Source organism: Mycteria americana, chromosome 3 (assembly GCF_035582795.1).
Source record: "Mycteria americana isolate JAX WOST 10 ecotype Jacksonville Zoo and Gardens chromosome 3, USCA_MyAme_1.0, whole genome shotgun sequence".
Classification (NCBI taxonomy): Eukaryota; Metazoa; Chordata; class Aves; order Ciconiiformes; family Ciconiidae; genus Mycteria; species Mycteria americana.
In genome coordinates, this window is record NC_134367.1 from 101,509,858 (window position 1) to 101,528,466 (window position 18,609).

Sequence of the window (18,609 nt, forward strand, 5' to 3'; positions counted from 1 at the left end):
AATGCAATAAACTCAGCAACAATCAATAGTATTTTGGAACCAAAAAAGCTTTTTAGTGTATTTATAGCAACACAAAAACTCTGGAGGTTGGCAAAACCTTTCATTGCACAGAGAGCAGACCGTTCTCCGTGCAATTACACGGAAACCACCATTTCCCAGGTGGGTCTGGTCACTGCGTTTTTGCTGCGTACTGAAGAGAAGCTGGATACATTACACCCCCAAAAACGTATCTGATATTTACCAATAACCAGAGAAGGGGTTAAATGGCAAATATTAAAGGTAATTGTTTTTAAGTCGAAAGGAACAGAGGACCTGTGCTGTTGAGAATCACCACTGCTGTTTTGATTGTTTTAGAAACTTTGCTTTCCCTCTGCATTGTATTTACACTTTGCAGGCTTTTAATTAAAGAGAGGGGCTAGGATAAGAACTGAAATAGCCATTTTTAAATACTAAACCAGCCATTTTTACATTAGCAAAATACAGATTTCAGTCAGTTAGGATATATGCTTTCACAGAAAATAGATAAGCAGAAATAATTATCTCCTAAAGCAATGACTTACAGTTCTCAATACTAATTTTTCAAATTAGATGTTATTTTGTGCAAATTGCCTTAACACAGTTAGCTGACTATTTGATACAAACTAATCAGTGTGGCTAATGACTGGTTTTATAAACTCTTTACTTTGAAGAGAACATCCATACTAAGTAGAAGAAAAATTTTAAAGCCTTCCAAGCACGCCTCCTTATAGGGACATCATCATCATCATCGTATTTACCTTGAACTTACTGCTACAGCCTTCTCTGCAGTAGAAATGTAACATGATCTTTATTTCCAGGTGAAAGTCATCCATCACTGAAAGCTCATATGGAGAGTCCCGCCTAATGGCCAGCATTGCGGAGGGGGGGAGCAGCCTTCATTCACAATCCCCTGCAGTAACTACCACACCATCCCTGCAGAACTTCACACTCAAAGATCGCCGTGGAAATTCAGCATTTATGGCTATGCCGATTAATGGCATCGTCTTTTCTTCCAAGTACAAGTCATATGGTTGCCACCTTGGTCCACTGAATAGCTTGCGTTGCCGTGCATGTTATTTGCCTACTGTGTAATAGCTGTTTGCACACCGAGCAAAGTGATCCTCTCTTCTGTGTATACTAAATAGCCACTTTTTGTCAAAGTATGTAGTGATTTCTATCTAGGTATTATTAATGTACACCAGATATTTTCCCTTCAAGATACAAATAGCGTTGGCAATGACAGAAAAGCATGATCATTATGGGAAGATGGCAAATGGATCAAGTTTTTCTTCCTGTATTTGGAATACCATTTCTATTAGCTTGTCTAAAGAGAGAGTCCCTCTTATTTCTACCTCTACCTATTCTGTGCAGCATGAAAACAGTCACCTCTTTTGTGCAGATTGTGTCCTGAACAGTCTAGTTCAGAGCCTAACTTATTTCAGATTTCTAATCTCGACAACCTTATTCAATTACAAAACAAATAAGCTAATGGCTTACAGAAGTTACATCTCACAAAAAGAGTTCAGGAAATGCATGCATTTCCTCTCAGTGCAAACAAATGACATCCTGCTGGATTCTCCTCTTATTTGGACCTGAGGTAAAACTGTTCACAGTTCCAGTTGAAAATCTTTCCTTTTGGTAATAATTAAAAAAAAAAATCTGTAATACACAGTGACTTTTCAGAATAAAAAATAAAGATTATTTGAGAAAAGTTAGCCTTACCCACAGATTTCCATATTTTTTTTGCACATCTCCATATCTGATCGCCATTTCCACCATACTGTAATGAAGTGGCTGGATATACCAGGCTTCTGGGATTGTTTAGCCTGGAGAAAAGGAGGCCGAGGGGAGACCTTATCGCTCTCTACAACTACCTGAAAGGAGGTTGTAGAGAGGTGGGGGTCAGTCTCTTCTCCCAGGTAACAAGTGATAGGACGAGAGGAAATGGCCTCAAGTTGCGTCAGGAGAGGTTTAGATTGGATATTAGGAAAAATTTCTTTACTGAAAGGGTGGTCAAGCACTGGAACAGGCTGCCCAGAGAGGCAGTGGAGTCACCATCCCTGGAGGAGTTCAGAAAACGTGTAGATGTGACACTTTGGGATGTGGGTTAGTAGGCAGGGAGGTGTTGGGTTGACGGTTGGACTAAAGATCTTAGAGGTCTTTTCCAACCTTACTGATTCTCTGATTCTGTGATTAAAGATCACCTCTGGCGCTGCACAGTGTACAGGAAAAGCCTCTCCTGCACCTCTGTGACACCCCTTTTCCTTCCTCCTCCGCAAGCGGTATACATGCAGGGACAGTCTCCTTCTAAGGAGCTCCTACCTTCCATCAGTCCTTATTGCCAGGACTACTTCATTCTTATTTTAACTGACTCTGTAACACAGTCTTGCGATGGAAGACGCCAAAAGCTATCTTCTCTCTGTTGCCAATCACACTGTTGAGAATCCAGATTAAGCTGTGTTCAGAATTCACATACAAGAGATTGGTTGTAAACTAGCAGGTCCAGTGTTTAACAATTTAGCTATATATCAAGTAATTTAGCACAGAGTAATTCAAAAGGTCTTGCATATCTCTGCAAAATATTTCTTCAAATAAAAATGCAGTGCAATAAACCAAAATAAAGCATTAGTTGCATCTCTCCCTTCACCAAATATGTTTTATTCCTTTTATATACAGATGAAGAATTAGTAAGAAAAATGGTAAAAATACTTTGTTTAAAAGATGGCATTAATATACCCATGTTCAATTAATAAGCACCACCATTCATTGCATTCAGAATCAATGCTATAAATATGATACTGATATCTCATATTTCTGTTGGTCTGTACCCCCTCATTTAATGTCATTTCTTAAAACCATGTTCTCTACAGAAAGGTCACGCAACTTTGTTATTTCAGGTCCACAGAAAGTTTTGCAATTCAGAGACTTAAAGAACATTTCTTTTATATTCCTTCACATACCATCAAGACCATTATGATGGCTGTAGTTTCTTTTTCCCAAAATACTTAGCGAAGAGTGATTGGACGGTGCAAGCAGTCGTTTTGCACTTGGACTTTGAAGGCTTGGTGTTGACCTGATTACATTGGGTTTCACTGCAGGATGAATCTCTGTTTGAGACAAAAAGAGAGAGAGAGATCGTACATACTTGACTGGAAAAATAAATAAATAAGAATAGTCTATTCAACATTAAATTTACATTTAAATTTCTAGTGAAAGGAAAGAAAGTTTCTTCAGCATGAGCGTGTTTACAAGACCTTGAATAACAATTCAAACATGAGTCTTCATACCTACAGTTCTTCCAGATAAGAAAAATCTATTTCACTTTAGATTGCCTGAGTTCCATACTATGGCGTAGATGAGTAAGGATTTCAGAGATTGAAGAGAGAATACAACTCAATCTGAAATAGGTCTGTGTTTACATTTTCCTACCATTTTGAGGTTTGTATTGGAGCTACACACCTACAGCTTTTTAAGCAAGCAAAGAAAAGCATTTTACTACAGTGAAACCACCTCAATACCTCAAGCTATTCAATATTTGCTGTCACAGTGACAAGTTTCAAGGGATCTTCCCAAACACAAGTCACCAGGTGCAAGAAGTCAGGGAGCCAGCCGCAGCAGGGCTCTGAAGCCAAAGCCGCCCCAAAGCTGCAGCAGGAACACAAGGTTGGTTAAGACTGCACTGGGCTCCCCAGGTACCGCCGGACTCCCCTACAGAGTCGTTACTGGGGAGTTCCAGACGTCCCAGAGTATCTAATATGGTTGACAGAGTAGGATTATTTTGGAGAAGGAGAAAGAAAGGTGGGTAAGAGGCAACGAAACGCATCTGGCCAGCACACTTCAGGGTGGCAGCTGCTGTGTTTGCCAAGAGCTGATACAGTTGTACGGAAATTTCTCAGTTATCTGCCAGATAAAAGTGGCAAAAGGAAGCCTCAGTAGAGTCTGCTTGTCCTTCACCAGGAATTTGCTGAGGTTAATTTGCAATTAACTTATTCCCACCACGCATTTGGGTTAAAAAAAGCCACCACTGTGTACGTCCTCGGACAGAGCCACGTTTGCGAGGGAAGGCAGACTGCCCGAGGGCCGGTCCCCATCCCTCCGACACCTGCGCAGGCGGCGAGGCGCTTGCAGCCCCATTACGGCCGGCCACCCGATTGCCCCACGGAGCCGGAGAGACCTCTGGGCTGAGAACGTGAGGGCAGAGGGGCTGGGAGACGGATCAGGAGAGTCAACCGTCCCAGGGGAGTAAGAAAAGATGAAAAAAATCCACTTTGCACCCCCTGAAGTGAAAGTGCTCCTTTCTGCTTTTTTTAGTAACATAAAGCGTGGGAACGTGCAAAATCTAAAGTGAGGCCAGGTACCCAAGGAGGAGGCCCTCCAGCCTCTGCTACTCACAGCTATCACGCAGGAGAAACAGAAACCATTGCACAAGCCAAAGGCCACTGCAACAGCAGATTTTTCCCTTCACAAACGCCAAGGAAATCTGGTATCCAAGCGCTCGCCCGCCTGGCCTCACGCTCCTGCTCCCCCGGCAAGCCTTCACACGCAGCCTGCAGGTACCCAGCCCACCCGCCCCGACCGGCAACCGGCCGTGGCTGCAGGGGAGGCTGGGGGTGCGCTGCCCTAACAGTTGCGATAACCTTTAAAAGGCAGAAAAGGCAGAAATAGAATTTGGCTGTCCCCCCCCTTCGGCGGGACAGCCAAACAGTTTCGTCAGTACCCAAATAGGTGGAAAGCAGTAGGATGGCCACAGTGACTTGGCCAGGCTGGACTGAGAAGAGCATGCCAGGAGGAGACAACGCCAACAATTTTCACATTTGAAAAGACTTTGGTTAATTCTTAACCGCTGGTTTGGTCAGAGCTTGCAGCTGTACTCTTAGAGCATGAACACCCTCAACACCCTCCTCCAAGGTGCTTCAGGAGGGTCAGATTAGAAAGAGCAGAGTAGGGTAATGCACCGGGCAGGTGGTAGAATAGCACAGAGCTAGGGTACAGGTAATTGCTTCAGGGCAGTCCTGTAGATTTGGGGGGGTGTGGGGGTGTGAAGGCCAGTTTGATGTCACCAATCTTCTCACCGCTTACTTAGATGAGAACTTTTTACTGCCATTCACTGCAGCACTCATCTGCTTTTCATATAAACGAGTTCAGGAACACCAAGCTCCCAGCAGATTTCATGGCACGGCCCATTTTTCACGCTGTAGAGAACAAGCATCTATTTGGCGTTCTTACTAAAATGGGAACAGAGGCGTGCTTAATGTTATGAACGCTGCTGATTGCTAAAGCAAAACTTTCAACTGAAATAGAAAGGTTTGCACTGTTTGCTGAAGACGATTGGAATTTGGATTTTAAAATGCTCATATGGCAATCTTTTCCAATTTTCTAAAGGAAATTATTAATTTTCAGGGCTAACACCACTAAAATATTATCTTATTTGCCAACGAGCTCCAGCAGCATTCACAATAATCCCAGCAGCTGGATCAACATATGAGAACTTGTAAACTGCTTCTGTCCATGGTGTATAGGAGATATAATTTCATATTTTCAGGATGAGCAAACAGTTGAAGAAGGAAGCATTTCCTTCCTTCAACTTTTCTTCTGTCTGGAGGTCACTAATTCCCCGTTAGTTTACCACAAAGGCTGTCCTTGCCCTTTCTGCAGTAGAGGAAGGTAGCAAGACCAAGCTCTCCTTTTAAGTTCTAGAAAGGAACTTAATTAAACAGCCAGGGCCACTTCCCAATGGACTGAGTCCTTCCTGGGGGGCCTTTACACCGTACACTCACTCAACCTCTACATATAGAGTCGCTTCAAGTATTTGCATGCTTTAGATCAGCACTTTCTAACTAGCTGCTTCATCACCCCGAGAGAGGTAACGAGGCATTTCAGGGCTTTTGTCTGAATTATATTATACCGTCATATTGTTGTATTACGGACTAATAGTAATTAGGGATCTTTTTATACCTGCTGCTATTATCCTTGTTCTATTGCCTAGTACTTCACTGAAAATCTCCTAGCCACCTGCACCTCCTGCTAACTCAAGAGAACTAACTAGAACATCCAAATAATCCAAATTATCCCTTTAGCCACACAACAAATAACCAGTTGGCCAGACTCAGATTATATGATCATTTCTGAAATAAAAATAAAACAAGAATAAGAAACAATACTTGATCAACCTATTAGGAACCTTTATTATAAGACCAGGTTGGAGCCTCAAACAAGTAATTAGCAATAACAACTCTAAACCCTTCTATTTCCACTAATGTCCCTAGGGTAAAAAAAAAAAAAAACCAACAAAGCAAACAAAGAAAAGTTGAAGTCTCCTACTGAGTCGCTTAAATAAGCATCCTGGATTCCAGAGATGCTTAAGCAGCTGCACCCCTCTCTCATCTCATCTCCTCAACACGCGTCCCAGCTGGAAATGTTAGCCTGGTTTCCTCGTAATGAGCAGCTAATACAGGACGTTTAATTAGCCAGGGGTTCCCCTTAGGGGCTTTGTCCAGTAAGCACAGAGGTGACTGCAGAGATTACAGGGGATTAGCCCCAGCTCTCTAGAGGACAGGGCCTACTTTTAATGCTTAACCTACCTCACCTGAGGAACCGGCAGCCAAGAAGCGGAAGAGGGATAAAGGGAAGCGATGACCCAGGATGTGCGGGGCACCGAAATCCGCTCTGCCTTACCAGCAGGGCGGAAAACAGCAGTGCCCTGAGAGACACAGTTGACTGTATTCCAATAAATGTCTGTGGGAATGGCATGGAAGGATTTTTAAAAAGAAAATAAATACCTCCTGTATAAGCTATGACATGGTAGTTAATGCTAAATTTTCTGAGAAAAATAATGCGAGCATTACTTATTCACTGGAACATGCAAACAAACATCCCAAACGAGCAAAAAACCATCACAAACTAAACTACCCCCCCCCACACCAAGCTAAATGGCAAACAAAAAGCCATTTCCTAGCCATCCTTATACAGCTAATTCAGATGTGTGTCCATAACTACACTGGGTACACCTCATATCCCTGCAACACGCATCATCTACCTTCAACTGTAGTGAGGTACCTTCACTTCCCATACAGTCAAATGCTAAGCGGACTCTACAGATACCCGGTATATTTTACCACCGTTAATCTTCTACAAAACCTTCACCAAAGTACACATAATGCTGTCTGACACTGCTCATCCATTTACTCCCATGAAACCTACAGACTTAAGCTCCCAGAGGTATCAAGGCAACCCCTCACTGAGTAAATAACGCGGCACTGAAAACACGCGGTGTCTTCCAAGACTGCACACGCTGCCGTTTCTTCTTTTGACTACCCAAACGGGGCCAGCCGGATGAACCATCCACCTCCTGCCGGCTTCCCCCCCTCACGACCACAGCTCCACCGAGTCGATCACAGCAGTCCTCTCCTCCTTCACTCCACAACACACGTAACGCACACAGCTGGGGTGCCTGTAGGAAACTACCGCGGGCTTTCTTCTTAAACTCCAGGGCAGGAGGAATCAAAATTCAGCGAGAGTGGGCATTAATTCTTCATTACCCAGTTTTCTGAAGTTTGGATTTTGTTAAATTCGACGTTCTGGAAGAACAGTTATAACTACATTAATAGCTGATTTCTATTTCAGTAAGTCAAGAGACTGTTACTGTTTACTTTGTTCTAGTACAAAAAATCCTCCTGTTGATCGAAATTTTGAGAAAAACATTTAGACTGAGTTCTACCCTCAGGTTTTCTTCTGTAGAATGGGATTAACACACTGCAGAATTATTCACTGCTGCTCTGATCAATGGATTGATTTCTATATTCATTTGAGGATTAAAATAAAGCCTCTGGGGCATCCCATCTCTCATATGATTATGTAAATATTTACTAGTCAGTGGTGGTTCCTTGCAAAGAGGACTACTTTCATTTTTTAAATAAGGAATCACAATTAGTAGAATTTCTCCTCTCCCTGTTATCTTATGTGAGTATCTTGACCTCTTGGCTATGATCTCAGTACAGATTTCATTGCACCTTTTAAAATTAGGTCACTAAATTAAGAGGTCAGAGTCTCATTGTGGCTGAAGTTTGCTCCTTTCAAGTACATGGGAGTATGACAAGTGGATTCAAGGGACACAGTAGAGTAGCACTGGGCACACCGAGTACCTCATCTCCCCTTTGAGTGCTTATTTATTTACACTACCAGAATATTTTTCACATTCTAAATTACATCAGGTTTCACTCTGCAATTTTAAACCAGTATCAGAAGGCCTTCTGCCTACATCCTGCAAGTTCAATCATCCAGTTTTGCAACTGATAGCAAACCAGAATTTTTATTAATTTATTAACTTTATAGTTTTCTTTTTACTACAAGCATAAATCTCTCATTCTATGCATACAGGATTTTTAAGTATCAGTAAATACTGAATGTTCATTTGATTAATTTTTTCCTCTGGAGGCAGATACCCACCTAAATACCCAATGATACATGACAGTGGTTTTCTGGTGCTTTTGATCTTCAGAGGATTTCCAGCAACTTCACAATGTCGATCTGCATCTGAGAATTTTAAAGAATGAAACTCAGTTTAAATATTCTACCATTACAAATATAATTAGGATGCACCAACCAGTTTCTGACTTACACTTTTACAGATCTCTTTTTTCTTTTCAGCACATATTCTTTTTTTTCATCAATGCTAATAATGATAGATATTTAAAGGCAGGCCATGTCATCATTCATGCAAGTGATGTTATGATTTTTTTTTTTTTTAAGTGAATATAAGTTCTAACACACATCTGATTGCATTTTTTGCCTACGAAGTCTTTTTGGAGACAGTCAGCTAGGCAAATGAAACACAGATGGAAATATGAGTACTAAAATAAAAGCAGGTCTGTCTATTAAAAAGAATTTACATGGAACTCTTCATTGTTTTCTACAAGCTTGTCTGGCCCTAAATGGAGTAATACGGAGGTAAGAAGGATTTAAAGTTGGGAGTACTGATTTTGGTCATGTATTACTCGCATGGTATGGTGATTCATATCATTCTTAATAAGTAAAACAGAACACGGGGGCTATCGTGGCCAGATGAAACTTAAAAAAACCTCAACCCCCCCAAACCCCTTTACTGTAAACTTTTGAACAAAGTGGTCAATTGTAACCCAGTATGACAGAGCTCAACAGTCTCAAAGACAGGAACTTCCTGCAAAGTAAATGAAAATAAGCAGTTCGGTAACTACCTTAATTTGATGCTAAAACTATGAACTTACAACTTAAAAGGCACTGTGAATACACAACCAGAAAATATGTCTAAATGCCCCAAACATAGAAGTGTTACTATGAAGAGGTTCACGCTTAGACAGCGGAGTCAATCAACCTAAGGCACAAATTCACAAGACGCTAGGTTTCAGTAAATAGTTTCAAGGCTACTGGAACTATACTATCTTTTTTTTAAACTACTCAGAATGATTGGGTTATCTGTTTTCCTAAAGCACATAAGTAAATCCCACACAGGGCTTCCAGTATCCCTAGAACACCGGTATTCTGGTTTGTACAAAACTGCGTTCATATGTTGATTGTGTAGATCTACAATTCCCTCACATGGAATTACTCCCCACATATCCATACATACGTGTACAACCTTCTTGGTATAGGCTTCACACGTGCACATGCAGATCTGCATTTTCTAACACGCTTTACAAGAGCCAGATATTATAAACAGATTAGAATAACTGTAATTCCACTTCGTCTCCACCTTCTGTTTTACCAAAATGTTCCCGTTTGTTTCATTCCAGCACAAGATATGGAGTACATAGGCACACGAAGAGGATAAGACACTATACAGAACAATTTACATTCGAGATAAAAACAGAATTTACAATCTCTTTATGTATTCTATCTAGCTATGTGCAAAAAACTCGTACATCATGAAACCAGGGCAATGACTGAAATAAGTGTTTCGGTATGTTCACAGATGTTTTTAAGGCAGCAGACAATGCACAACGTAGTTCAATATATTAAGGAAATTACTTGAAATTCTACTTACATGTGCTAAGCGTAAATGGTAGCTGTATCTGGGAAGCCCAAAGGTTCCAGAGCCCTAATGCCAAGTACATGAGGTACTTCATTATTTTACCTTAATAACAAAATATACTGTTCTCAGTGAAAAAAATGCACTGAACCTAGTGCCTGGAATATTTTTAATATTCCACAACACTTGAAATATTTTAAGTGACAGCGTAGAACGATGTGTCTCCACTGTCTCCCTTAGTAAAATAAGCACAGACTATACAGTGAGTATTTTATAGTTACTTTGGGAACAGCAAAGCATCGCCTAAGAAGTAATTAGCAAGAAAATTTTCCATCTCCGTGTCTTCACTGTAAAAAAAGACATTGAATCGTGGTGAGATATTAATATGCTGACTGAGAATACAGACTGCAAAGAGAGCACAATTTCCATGCTTGAGGCAAAGCGTGTTCACCAAAGGTACCGGGTGGGCATTCCAAAGCAGACCAATCTATTAGAACAGTTAAGTATGTTTAACAGCAGCAAACTTTAATCCACAATATGGTACTCCCATGAAAAATATAATAAAGTTTGTGAACTTTATGCACTACTTACAGAAAAACACAAAGTTAGATTGTGCATCACCCTCAAGTGTAAAACCATAGGATAAAATTTAGGTAGGAAGTTGTCAAAAACAAAATTAAAAAGAAGTCCTAAAATCAAATATGAGCTTCCACATGAGCACTAAAAATCTTAGTAAAAGCAGTGAAATAGTGGAAGCTATGAGAAATAAAAATGTATTAAAAAAAATAATAATTGGAGTATTACATTTTATAGTATATTTTTTCAAACGTATCAAAAGCAGAAAGTGTGCTGGTGCCTGTAGCAATAGGAGATGATCAAGGTGTGAGGAAAACATAGAAGAAAGATAAAGGCATGGCAGAAAAGCTTAACGAATTCTTTGCAGCCACGTTCACTGCAGAAGAACTTAAACAAGCTCACTTCCAAACCCTTTTATGTGGAAAGTGTGAGAACCGTGTCACAGCGAAGTGTCCATAGGAAATATTTCAAAACAAACTGGTTAATGAGTAAAAACAAGCTACTGGGACCAGGTGGAATTTATCCAAACAGAAACTGCTGAGCACGTACACTACTAGTGTTTAACTAATGCCTGAACTGCTCTTGGTTCAAGAGAACAAAAACATGGCAAATGTGATAACATTCTTCAGTAAGTAGGTCTGCAGACCGGCAAGAGGGTTGAGCTATTAATAGAGGCATACCGTTAAATACGGAAACATCAAGGGAGCCAACAAAGACCTTGTGAAGGGAAAACATGTTTAACGTGTTCACATTATTCAGTGGTGTGTCCTTGCAAGAAGAAGGACGACCGCATACTGGGCCTTACTAGCTCGAGTGCAGCCAGCAGGGCAAGGGAGTAACCCTTCCCCTCCGCCCTTGGGAAACCACCTCCAGACGCCGTGTCGAGTTCTGGGATCCCCACTATAAATGAGATATGGACATACTGGAGAAAGTCCAGCTATTGGAGAGTCTGGATTGGGGCTGGAGTATAGGATGTACATGGAGAGCCTGAGGGAACTGGGTCTGGTCAGCCTTGGGATGAGAAGGCCAAGGGGAGACCTGACCGCCACCTGTAACCACCTGTGGCAGAGCACTGAGAAGACCAAGCCAGACTCTCCTCGGAGGTACACAGGGACAGGACAACAGGCTATTGCTGTCTGTGGCAACAGACGCAAGCTGGGAGATGGGAAATTCTCGTTAGATGTAAGGAAAAGATTATTTACTGTGAGGTTGATCAAGCACTGTAACAGGTGCCCAGAGAAGCCATGGAGTCTCCATCCTTGGAGATACACAAATCCGATCTGGACAAAAGGCCCTGAGCACTTGAGCTTTGTGCAGGGGTGGGATTGGAGACCTCCAGAGGTCCCTTCCTACCTACACATCCTGTAAACCAGTGACTGCCAAGCGTCACAGGTCTGCCAGGATCCTCTGAAGGAGTCGTGACATGTAGACATGCAGCTGATCTGGCATCCAACTTGGCATTTCCATTAGCTTTTAACCAACTGTGTCACCAAAGACCGTTGCTGTCCAGCTGTTACAGGGTAAAAGAGAAGTTTTTTTCAGGGATTAGCACCTGATTAAAATTAATTTTCTATGTAATCCCCAAAGGATCTGTGCTGTTCAACATATAAAAGATCAGGAAAAGAGGTGATCAGAGAGTTAAAGTTTCCTGCTAAGAAATCACTGAGCATAAGCAAAGCTAAAACCGATTGCAAAGGATATCAGCAGCATCAAGCAATAAATGTAAATTAATTCTTAAGGGGTAAAATGACTGCAACATACAAATATAACGATGGGTTCTACACCACCACCGTGCAGAAGAGAATTCATGGAGTCAGCGTCAACAGCTTTCTAAGAATATCTAGACAATACTAAAGAGTGGTCACTTAAAAAGAAATTAAAATCAGAATATTAGAAATTATGATGACAGGAAAACAGAAAACATGTGACACTAAAATGATGGGAAACCTGTATCTTGAAGTGCATGTAATTTGGGGCACCATAACCCTAAAGAGGATACAGTAAAATTAGAAAAATTCCAGGGAACCACATCACGAACCACAGTGTGAAATGGATTCTTTATGAGGTTTTAAACAGACCAAGTTCTAAACCTAGAAAAGTGATGACTGTTGCGGGTATTACAGAGGTCGACGAAATCAGGAATGCCATGGAGAAGATGATAGGGAATGAGGCTTGTTCTTTTAGATTTGAAAGGGTTTTTTAATTATTTCCTTTATTTAAACTAGATTTGTAGGTCTCTCTAAGCTTAGAGAGACTCTCACTGGGGAGTTATTTCTCTTTGACATTCCATCATATCTCTATCAAAATTCAGATTATCTAATGAATGTACTGTGCTCTATGTATTCCCTGAATTGTATTCTTCTTAGAAACTCTGGGGAAAAAAATAGCGTGTTCTTTTAATTATTTTACTGGCTGCTAAAATCTGGCACAAATTGTATTCAAAGGTAACAGCAGAGAAAATATTTCCATCCTAGATGCAGCCAAAAGATCTTCTGTAGCTATCAAAATCAAGGATGTGAAAAACTGTTTGTGAACCAATACCCATAAATGTTACTCACTTCAGATGAATGGGTAGTTTTGTATCAGTAAAACATAGGCTGTATGCTTACAAAGACAAATCAGTAACGTTTTGCATATTCTACTTAATTTTCACTTGTCTTTTTTTTATCAAACCAGATCATAACAAGCAAGTACTGTGTACCAGACTTGTTATTAAATCTGCAGATTTAAAGGTATGTTAAGTTTTCATCATGAACAGTATACCCATTTCCAGATTACTATATATATATAATACAGATAATATGTTACCATCCACTGAAAACATTTTGACAATCATGTCTACATAGACGGAGTGTAGTTAGCCAAATTTAAATTACTATAATTAATACGTATAGTTATATTGATAAAACTATATCTGAGCAGGGAAAAAAAAAAAAGAAAAAAAAATCCCTTAAAAATCTTCCTGTGCTGAAGTTACAAGGTTCACAGATGCATGGCTCACTCTCACGCATATATCAACATGCTTGTAAGCTGGAGACAGATCCAATCTTGTCAGTGACTGTCTGGGGAAGAATGCCCACTTTGGGTTCCTCTAATTAAGAGACTTTCCATGGACAGGATAGTTTTGCTTAGCTTTCTAAAAAATGTGCAATATATTCAAACTAAAAAGAAGGTATATTGCCTAATCTAGGGCATGAGAATTTCCTCTTACCAAAACAGTTCACCAATTCTAATTATTCCTGAAAATCCATCAGACGAGTTTACTGTGAATGACTACAGCGAGTCTGTTATCTTCAGGCAGAACAAAGTCTGCCATTTCCATGCTGGGCTGTGCTCCCAGCAGGAGATGCCGTGCCTTCCCAACCTTCTGGCGACCATCCCTAGATTGAACTGGTGGTGTACCAGTCACTTTCTAGCCCCAACGGAATCCAACACACAGCATTAGTATCAAGGCTTGTTGAAGCCTTGGCCACAAGCTGTGAATTTTCACCCAGATTCACAGACCGTACACCGAACTTTTACTTGGCTACATGAAGGAAGGCCCCCGAAACTGGTGCAAACCAGAAAGATAAGGAAGCTACAATCTCAGCAGAAGCTACAGCTTTAGAGATAAGAGAAGAATCGGCCGGCCTAGAGACAACTGAAGGACCCAATGAAGAACGGGAAGACCCCAGACCCTAATATGACGACTGGTCCGAACTGTCTCGTGAGGGGAGGGGAACTTAAATTGCAAGGGTATAATTGCCCAGCTATTTCTTCGTTCCGGGTCCCTCTCCGGAGGCACCCAGATCGAGCTGTTTTCACCGCTGTAGCAATCAATAAATTCGTCTGGCGTACGTCATATTGGAGATTGCTTCGGGAAACCTCGGGTCGAGCCAGAGGGGAGAGGAAGCGCCCGGGAGCGAGCGTGTGCGAGAGCGAGGAGTCGAGAAGGGGCACCCGTCGGCTCAGCGGAGCTGCCGCTGCCAAGGGACTCGGGTCCGAGCAGTTAAAGCCTCGGCCGGTGTGCGTGCCGCTCCCCGAGGCGTGCGTCTATGCCCCGGCGGCCGCTTCTCCTTTAACACTGGGAATGTAAATGCATCGTCTCCACTACCTCCTGCTGGCATCTGAGCAGGGGGCATGCCATACGGTTCACTACTGAGAAAAATCGAATTCTCTGCGCTAACTGAAGGAATGAAGAACATAGAATAGGACCTTGTTTTCTGCCAGTGGATGTAAAGGGCTGAGGGAGATGATGTGGGTGGAATGACAATAATAAAAAATGCTGTGTCTGAAGTCTCCTTTCACCTAAAAGATGGTTGGGCCCGAGATTAGCATTCTCGGAGGCTTCCATGCCCCTCCAAGACAAAAGAAGTATCTGCAGATGAGCTCAGGTGGACTGCAAAAATCAATTTATTTTATAAGCAAGCTCTGACTGGCTTGTTCAGACTTTCCTTCTCAGACCTGGGAATTAGTTTCATTTACAACCTGGCACTTCAACAAACTGCATAACACTAAGAAGGCATAAAACCTGGTACGCTGCAGGGTAAGTGTCCTACCATCCTTCTGTCTTTAGATTTTATGGTTTCTGAGCGTTGGTATGGTGCCTACTGCAATATAGTTGTGAAACACAGTTACGTTTTCGAGCACTGGTTTGGCACAAACACCGAGTCAGGTGAGTCTGACAAAGCATCTAAGCAGTCATTAGATTCAAGTTTCAGCACACCAACATGGAAAACAAATTCCAAATCAGTTCTTGGACGTCCTAACCACCTCATGCCATATCACATCATGGGTAACCTGCTGCTCTGGCCAGGTTATTATCTAAGCATGATTGTAACTTTTCTAACACCAACACAGACATTCATTCAATATTGTAATTACTCAGTGGTATTCAACATACAAAATCGTTACTGTTAATTAAGTATCTCATTTAAAAATTAAAAAATTTTAAAATTACTTGCATCAAGCTATCCTTAGAAAAGGATTCGGGGCATTCAGGAAGAGAGAGTCTGTTTAGTTATAACGTTAAAATGTACAGAGTGCACTGAACACATGTCACCAGATATAAATACATGAACAAAACTAGAAAACAATGTTTTTTATTTACTTACTTACTAGGCTTTATGCCTAGTAAATGTTTAAGTCATATTTAAGAATATGACAATGACAATGCAGGTAAGACCACGGTATGATTCCAGAGAGAGATATTGCCAGAAACAGAGTATGTGTGTGCATATATACGTGTGTGTGTACACACAGAGAAACATGAGTTAAATTAATTCAATGAAGTATAATCTGGTTTCCACTATTATAAAATAATTTGAACATTGTGTCAAAAAAGCATTAACAACTGTGACTTTTTTTGTCCCCCCCCAGTCTATGTTACATCTAATCAGGAAGCATCAGCATTCAAAAAGATAAAACTGCAAGGTCCAAATTTTGCTTTAAATAAAAAGACTAATGAAAGACAGAGACTACAGGGAAAACAAAAATCTTTCCGCTCTTGATGTTAACCTGATGTGGCACTTTTTCATTTTCAAGGTTCAAGTGAATTTCTAAAATTAATTTTCATCCATGATTTCACAGAAATCAGTGCCAATTACATAAATTTAAAGGTACAATGCTGCCCTCTCAGAAATTTTGTATTAAAGATTAAAAATACAATCCTAGTGCAGCCCTAGACACACTTCTTCCATGAAAGTACAACCCATATGGTTTCCTTAAATCTAAAAGTTGCTCCTGACTTGCGTAGCTTTGAAAGAAGAAAGAAAATGGCCGATAGGACAACTAAATAAATAAGACAAGGACAATGAATGGAAATATTCGCCAAGTTCTGGATGACTGCAGAAATAGGTGAAGAGTTTGCACGTGAAGAATGGCTGGTGTTAAAGTACATAAGGGGAAAATAATTACTCAAAACCAGATTTTAAGCCTCTATGGAGTAAATTTCTTGTAACCAACATTGACATCATCGACATCCCAGTTAAATATGCTGGGAAAACATTTAGCGTTGATCCAGTAAACATGGTTATAAACCCGACATCTGATATTCCAGAAAGGTCTCTTCAGTTCTAATACAATTGACAGTACGATGAGCCAGCACACCTCATCATGGAATACTAAGTGGCTGTTCCAAGAACTGCATCTATGGAAGACTGGGAAACATAACCAAGCAGCATGAGCAGTAAAACAACGCGCTCAGTGCAGATACAAAACCTCCTGAAATATTCAGTGCCTTCGCCGCAGAACTTGCACACATATGCATATAAAGAGACTTACTGTTCCTACCTACAACAACTCATCACCTTTTTCTCATACTTTGTTGTGAATGATGTAATAGTTCATTACATAATGTTCATTACATAATTCACTTATCTTTTCTTCATATTTTGGCTATAAAAAGAACAAGCATAATACAGAATTTTATTTAAAACTAAAATGGACAAAAAAAAAAAAAAGATGCAGCTATGATGGAATAATAAACACAGCTATCACCACCATCTGATCACCACAGTAACAAAGGGCTGTATTACAGGCCAGATTTAAATTCTTATGCACCCTCAGCTCCTTATTCCTTGACCAACGCCACTGAGAAAAAGTAAAACAGGTACAGATCTGTACTTTCTGTTCAGCGAAAGATTAAACGAACAATATAAAAGTGAACTTCTTTCACACTGCCTAGTAGGAAGCATGATTTTTATGTCACGGCATTGATTTCCCCTTCCTGCCCCTGATTTTTTTTTTTAATGACAATTTTTTGTAAGTGAATGATGTAATAGCTCTCCCCTTTTCATTCACTGAAATGTTCCCCCAGCCTGAAATCTGTTCAAGGCAGCCAGACTTTATCCAATGTGTTGGTGATATGCTGGACAAATGAAAAAATGAAAAGCAAAAGCATATAGACAAGAAATGTTTATTGAAAAAGAAAATAAAATTAAAAGACAAAAATGGGTGGGAAGCACAGCACACAGAACTAAGAATTAAAAAAACATCTTACATTCTGCCTTAATGGCAGCACAGTTAATAGGGACAAAGGGACGTCTTGCTGCCTGCCGCAGCCGGAGAGTATTTTTGCAGACCTGACGGGCCAGTTTTGTCCAACACGTTGTGTGAAGAAAGAAAGCTTGACGTGTTTTCACTGCCGACTTTGGACTTCCAGTGTTACGAACTGGAGTTCCCTGTGTGGCCTGCCGGGACATGTGAGTCCTAACGTGGGATTCCTACAAAAACAAACAAAAAATCATAACACATACATCTGAATTACAGCATTAAAAAAATCCACAATTTGGATAAATTCACAAGGCTAATCAAATAGTATGTATAAGCACTATACCAAAAACTGGGGCTTATGTATGAAGCTGTAAAACACAGACTAGAGAACTCTACTGTGAGTGGACATATAATGCCATTCTACATGAGATATTGTATAGTCATATTAACATTTTCTACATGACATTTGTCCACCAAAAATGCATGAAGTGGATGATTGTTTATCTAAGACTTAGTCAAATAAAGACATGGCAGGACCTGCACACTGTTCAGTTCTACTTAAGACCGGAAAAGGATTAATAAATTGAGTTTTGTAATATCAAAGTTGAACACATACATAAAAAAATCATTCCATTAAATATTCAACTCGCAGCAGTCTTGTGAAAGCACCACATTTCATTTTAGGAAAGTTGATCTACCCAACCCTACCTCTGTAGGTTGGCTGGAAGACAGTTTATCTTCATCTGTCTGTGTGGGCATTTTCAGGCCACCATATTTCTTCCAATAAATCCAGCAAGATGCACACAATCTACATTGCATATTAGGAGGACCCCAAGAATACCATTGGTGAGACTGTGGAGCTAAGGAGGAGAAAAACAGAACAGGTAAACTGGTGCATGCTACATTCAATATAATAAATCCAAATGCTGTAATAGATGGCTTTATATGGCCATAATAATGCAGCATTATAAGAGCATTATATGGTTAAATATTTAATACGTTTGACCTGGAGAAAATAAGAACTTGAATTTTTGGTTTGT

The 18,609-nt window shown here is 40.5% G+C and overlaps 1 protein-coding gene across 1 annotated transcript in view; it reads right to left on the reverse strand.

Moving 5' to 3' along the window:
• The window catches only part of MTA3 (metastasis associated 1 family member 3), a 146,401-nt gene that overhangs the window by 36,335 nt on the left and 91,457 nt on the right, over window positions 1-18,609 (reverse strand). Inside the window, exons 13-16 of the mRNA XM_075496308.1 lie at window positions 18,278-18,429; window positions 17,577-17,799; window positions 8,464-8,550; window positions 2,979-3,125 (exon numbers count right to left, since the gene is read on the reverse strand). Coding sequence (XP_075352423.1) covers window positions 2,979-3,125; window positions 8,464-8,550; window positions 17,577-17,799; window positions 18,278-18,429 — 609 coding nt within the window. The remainder of the gene's footprint in view (window positions 1-2,978; window positions 3,126-8,463; window positions 8,551-17,576; window positions 17,800-18,277; window positions 18,430-18,609) is intronic.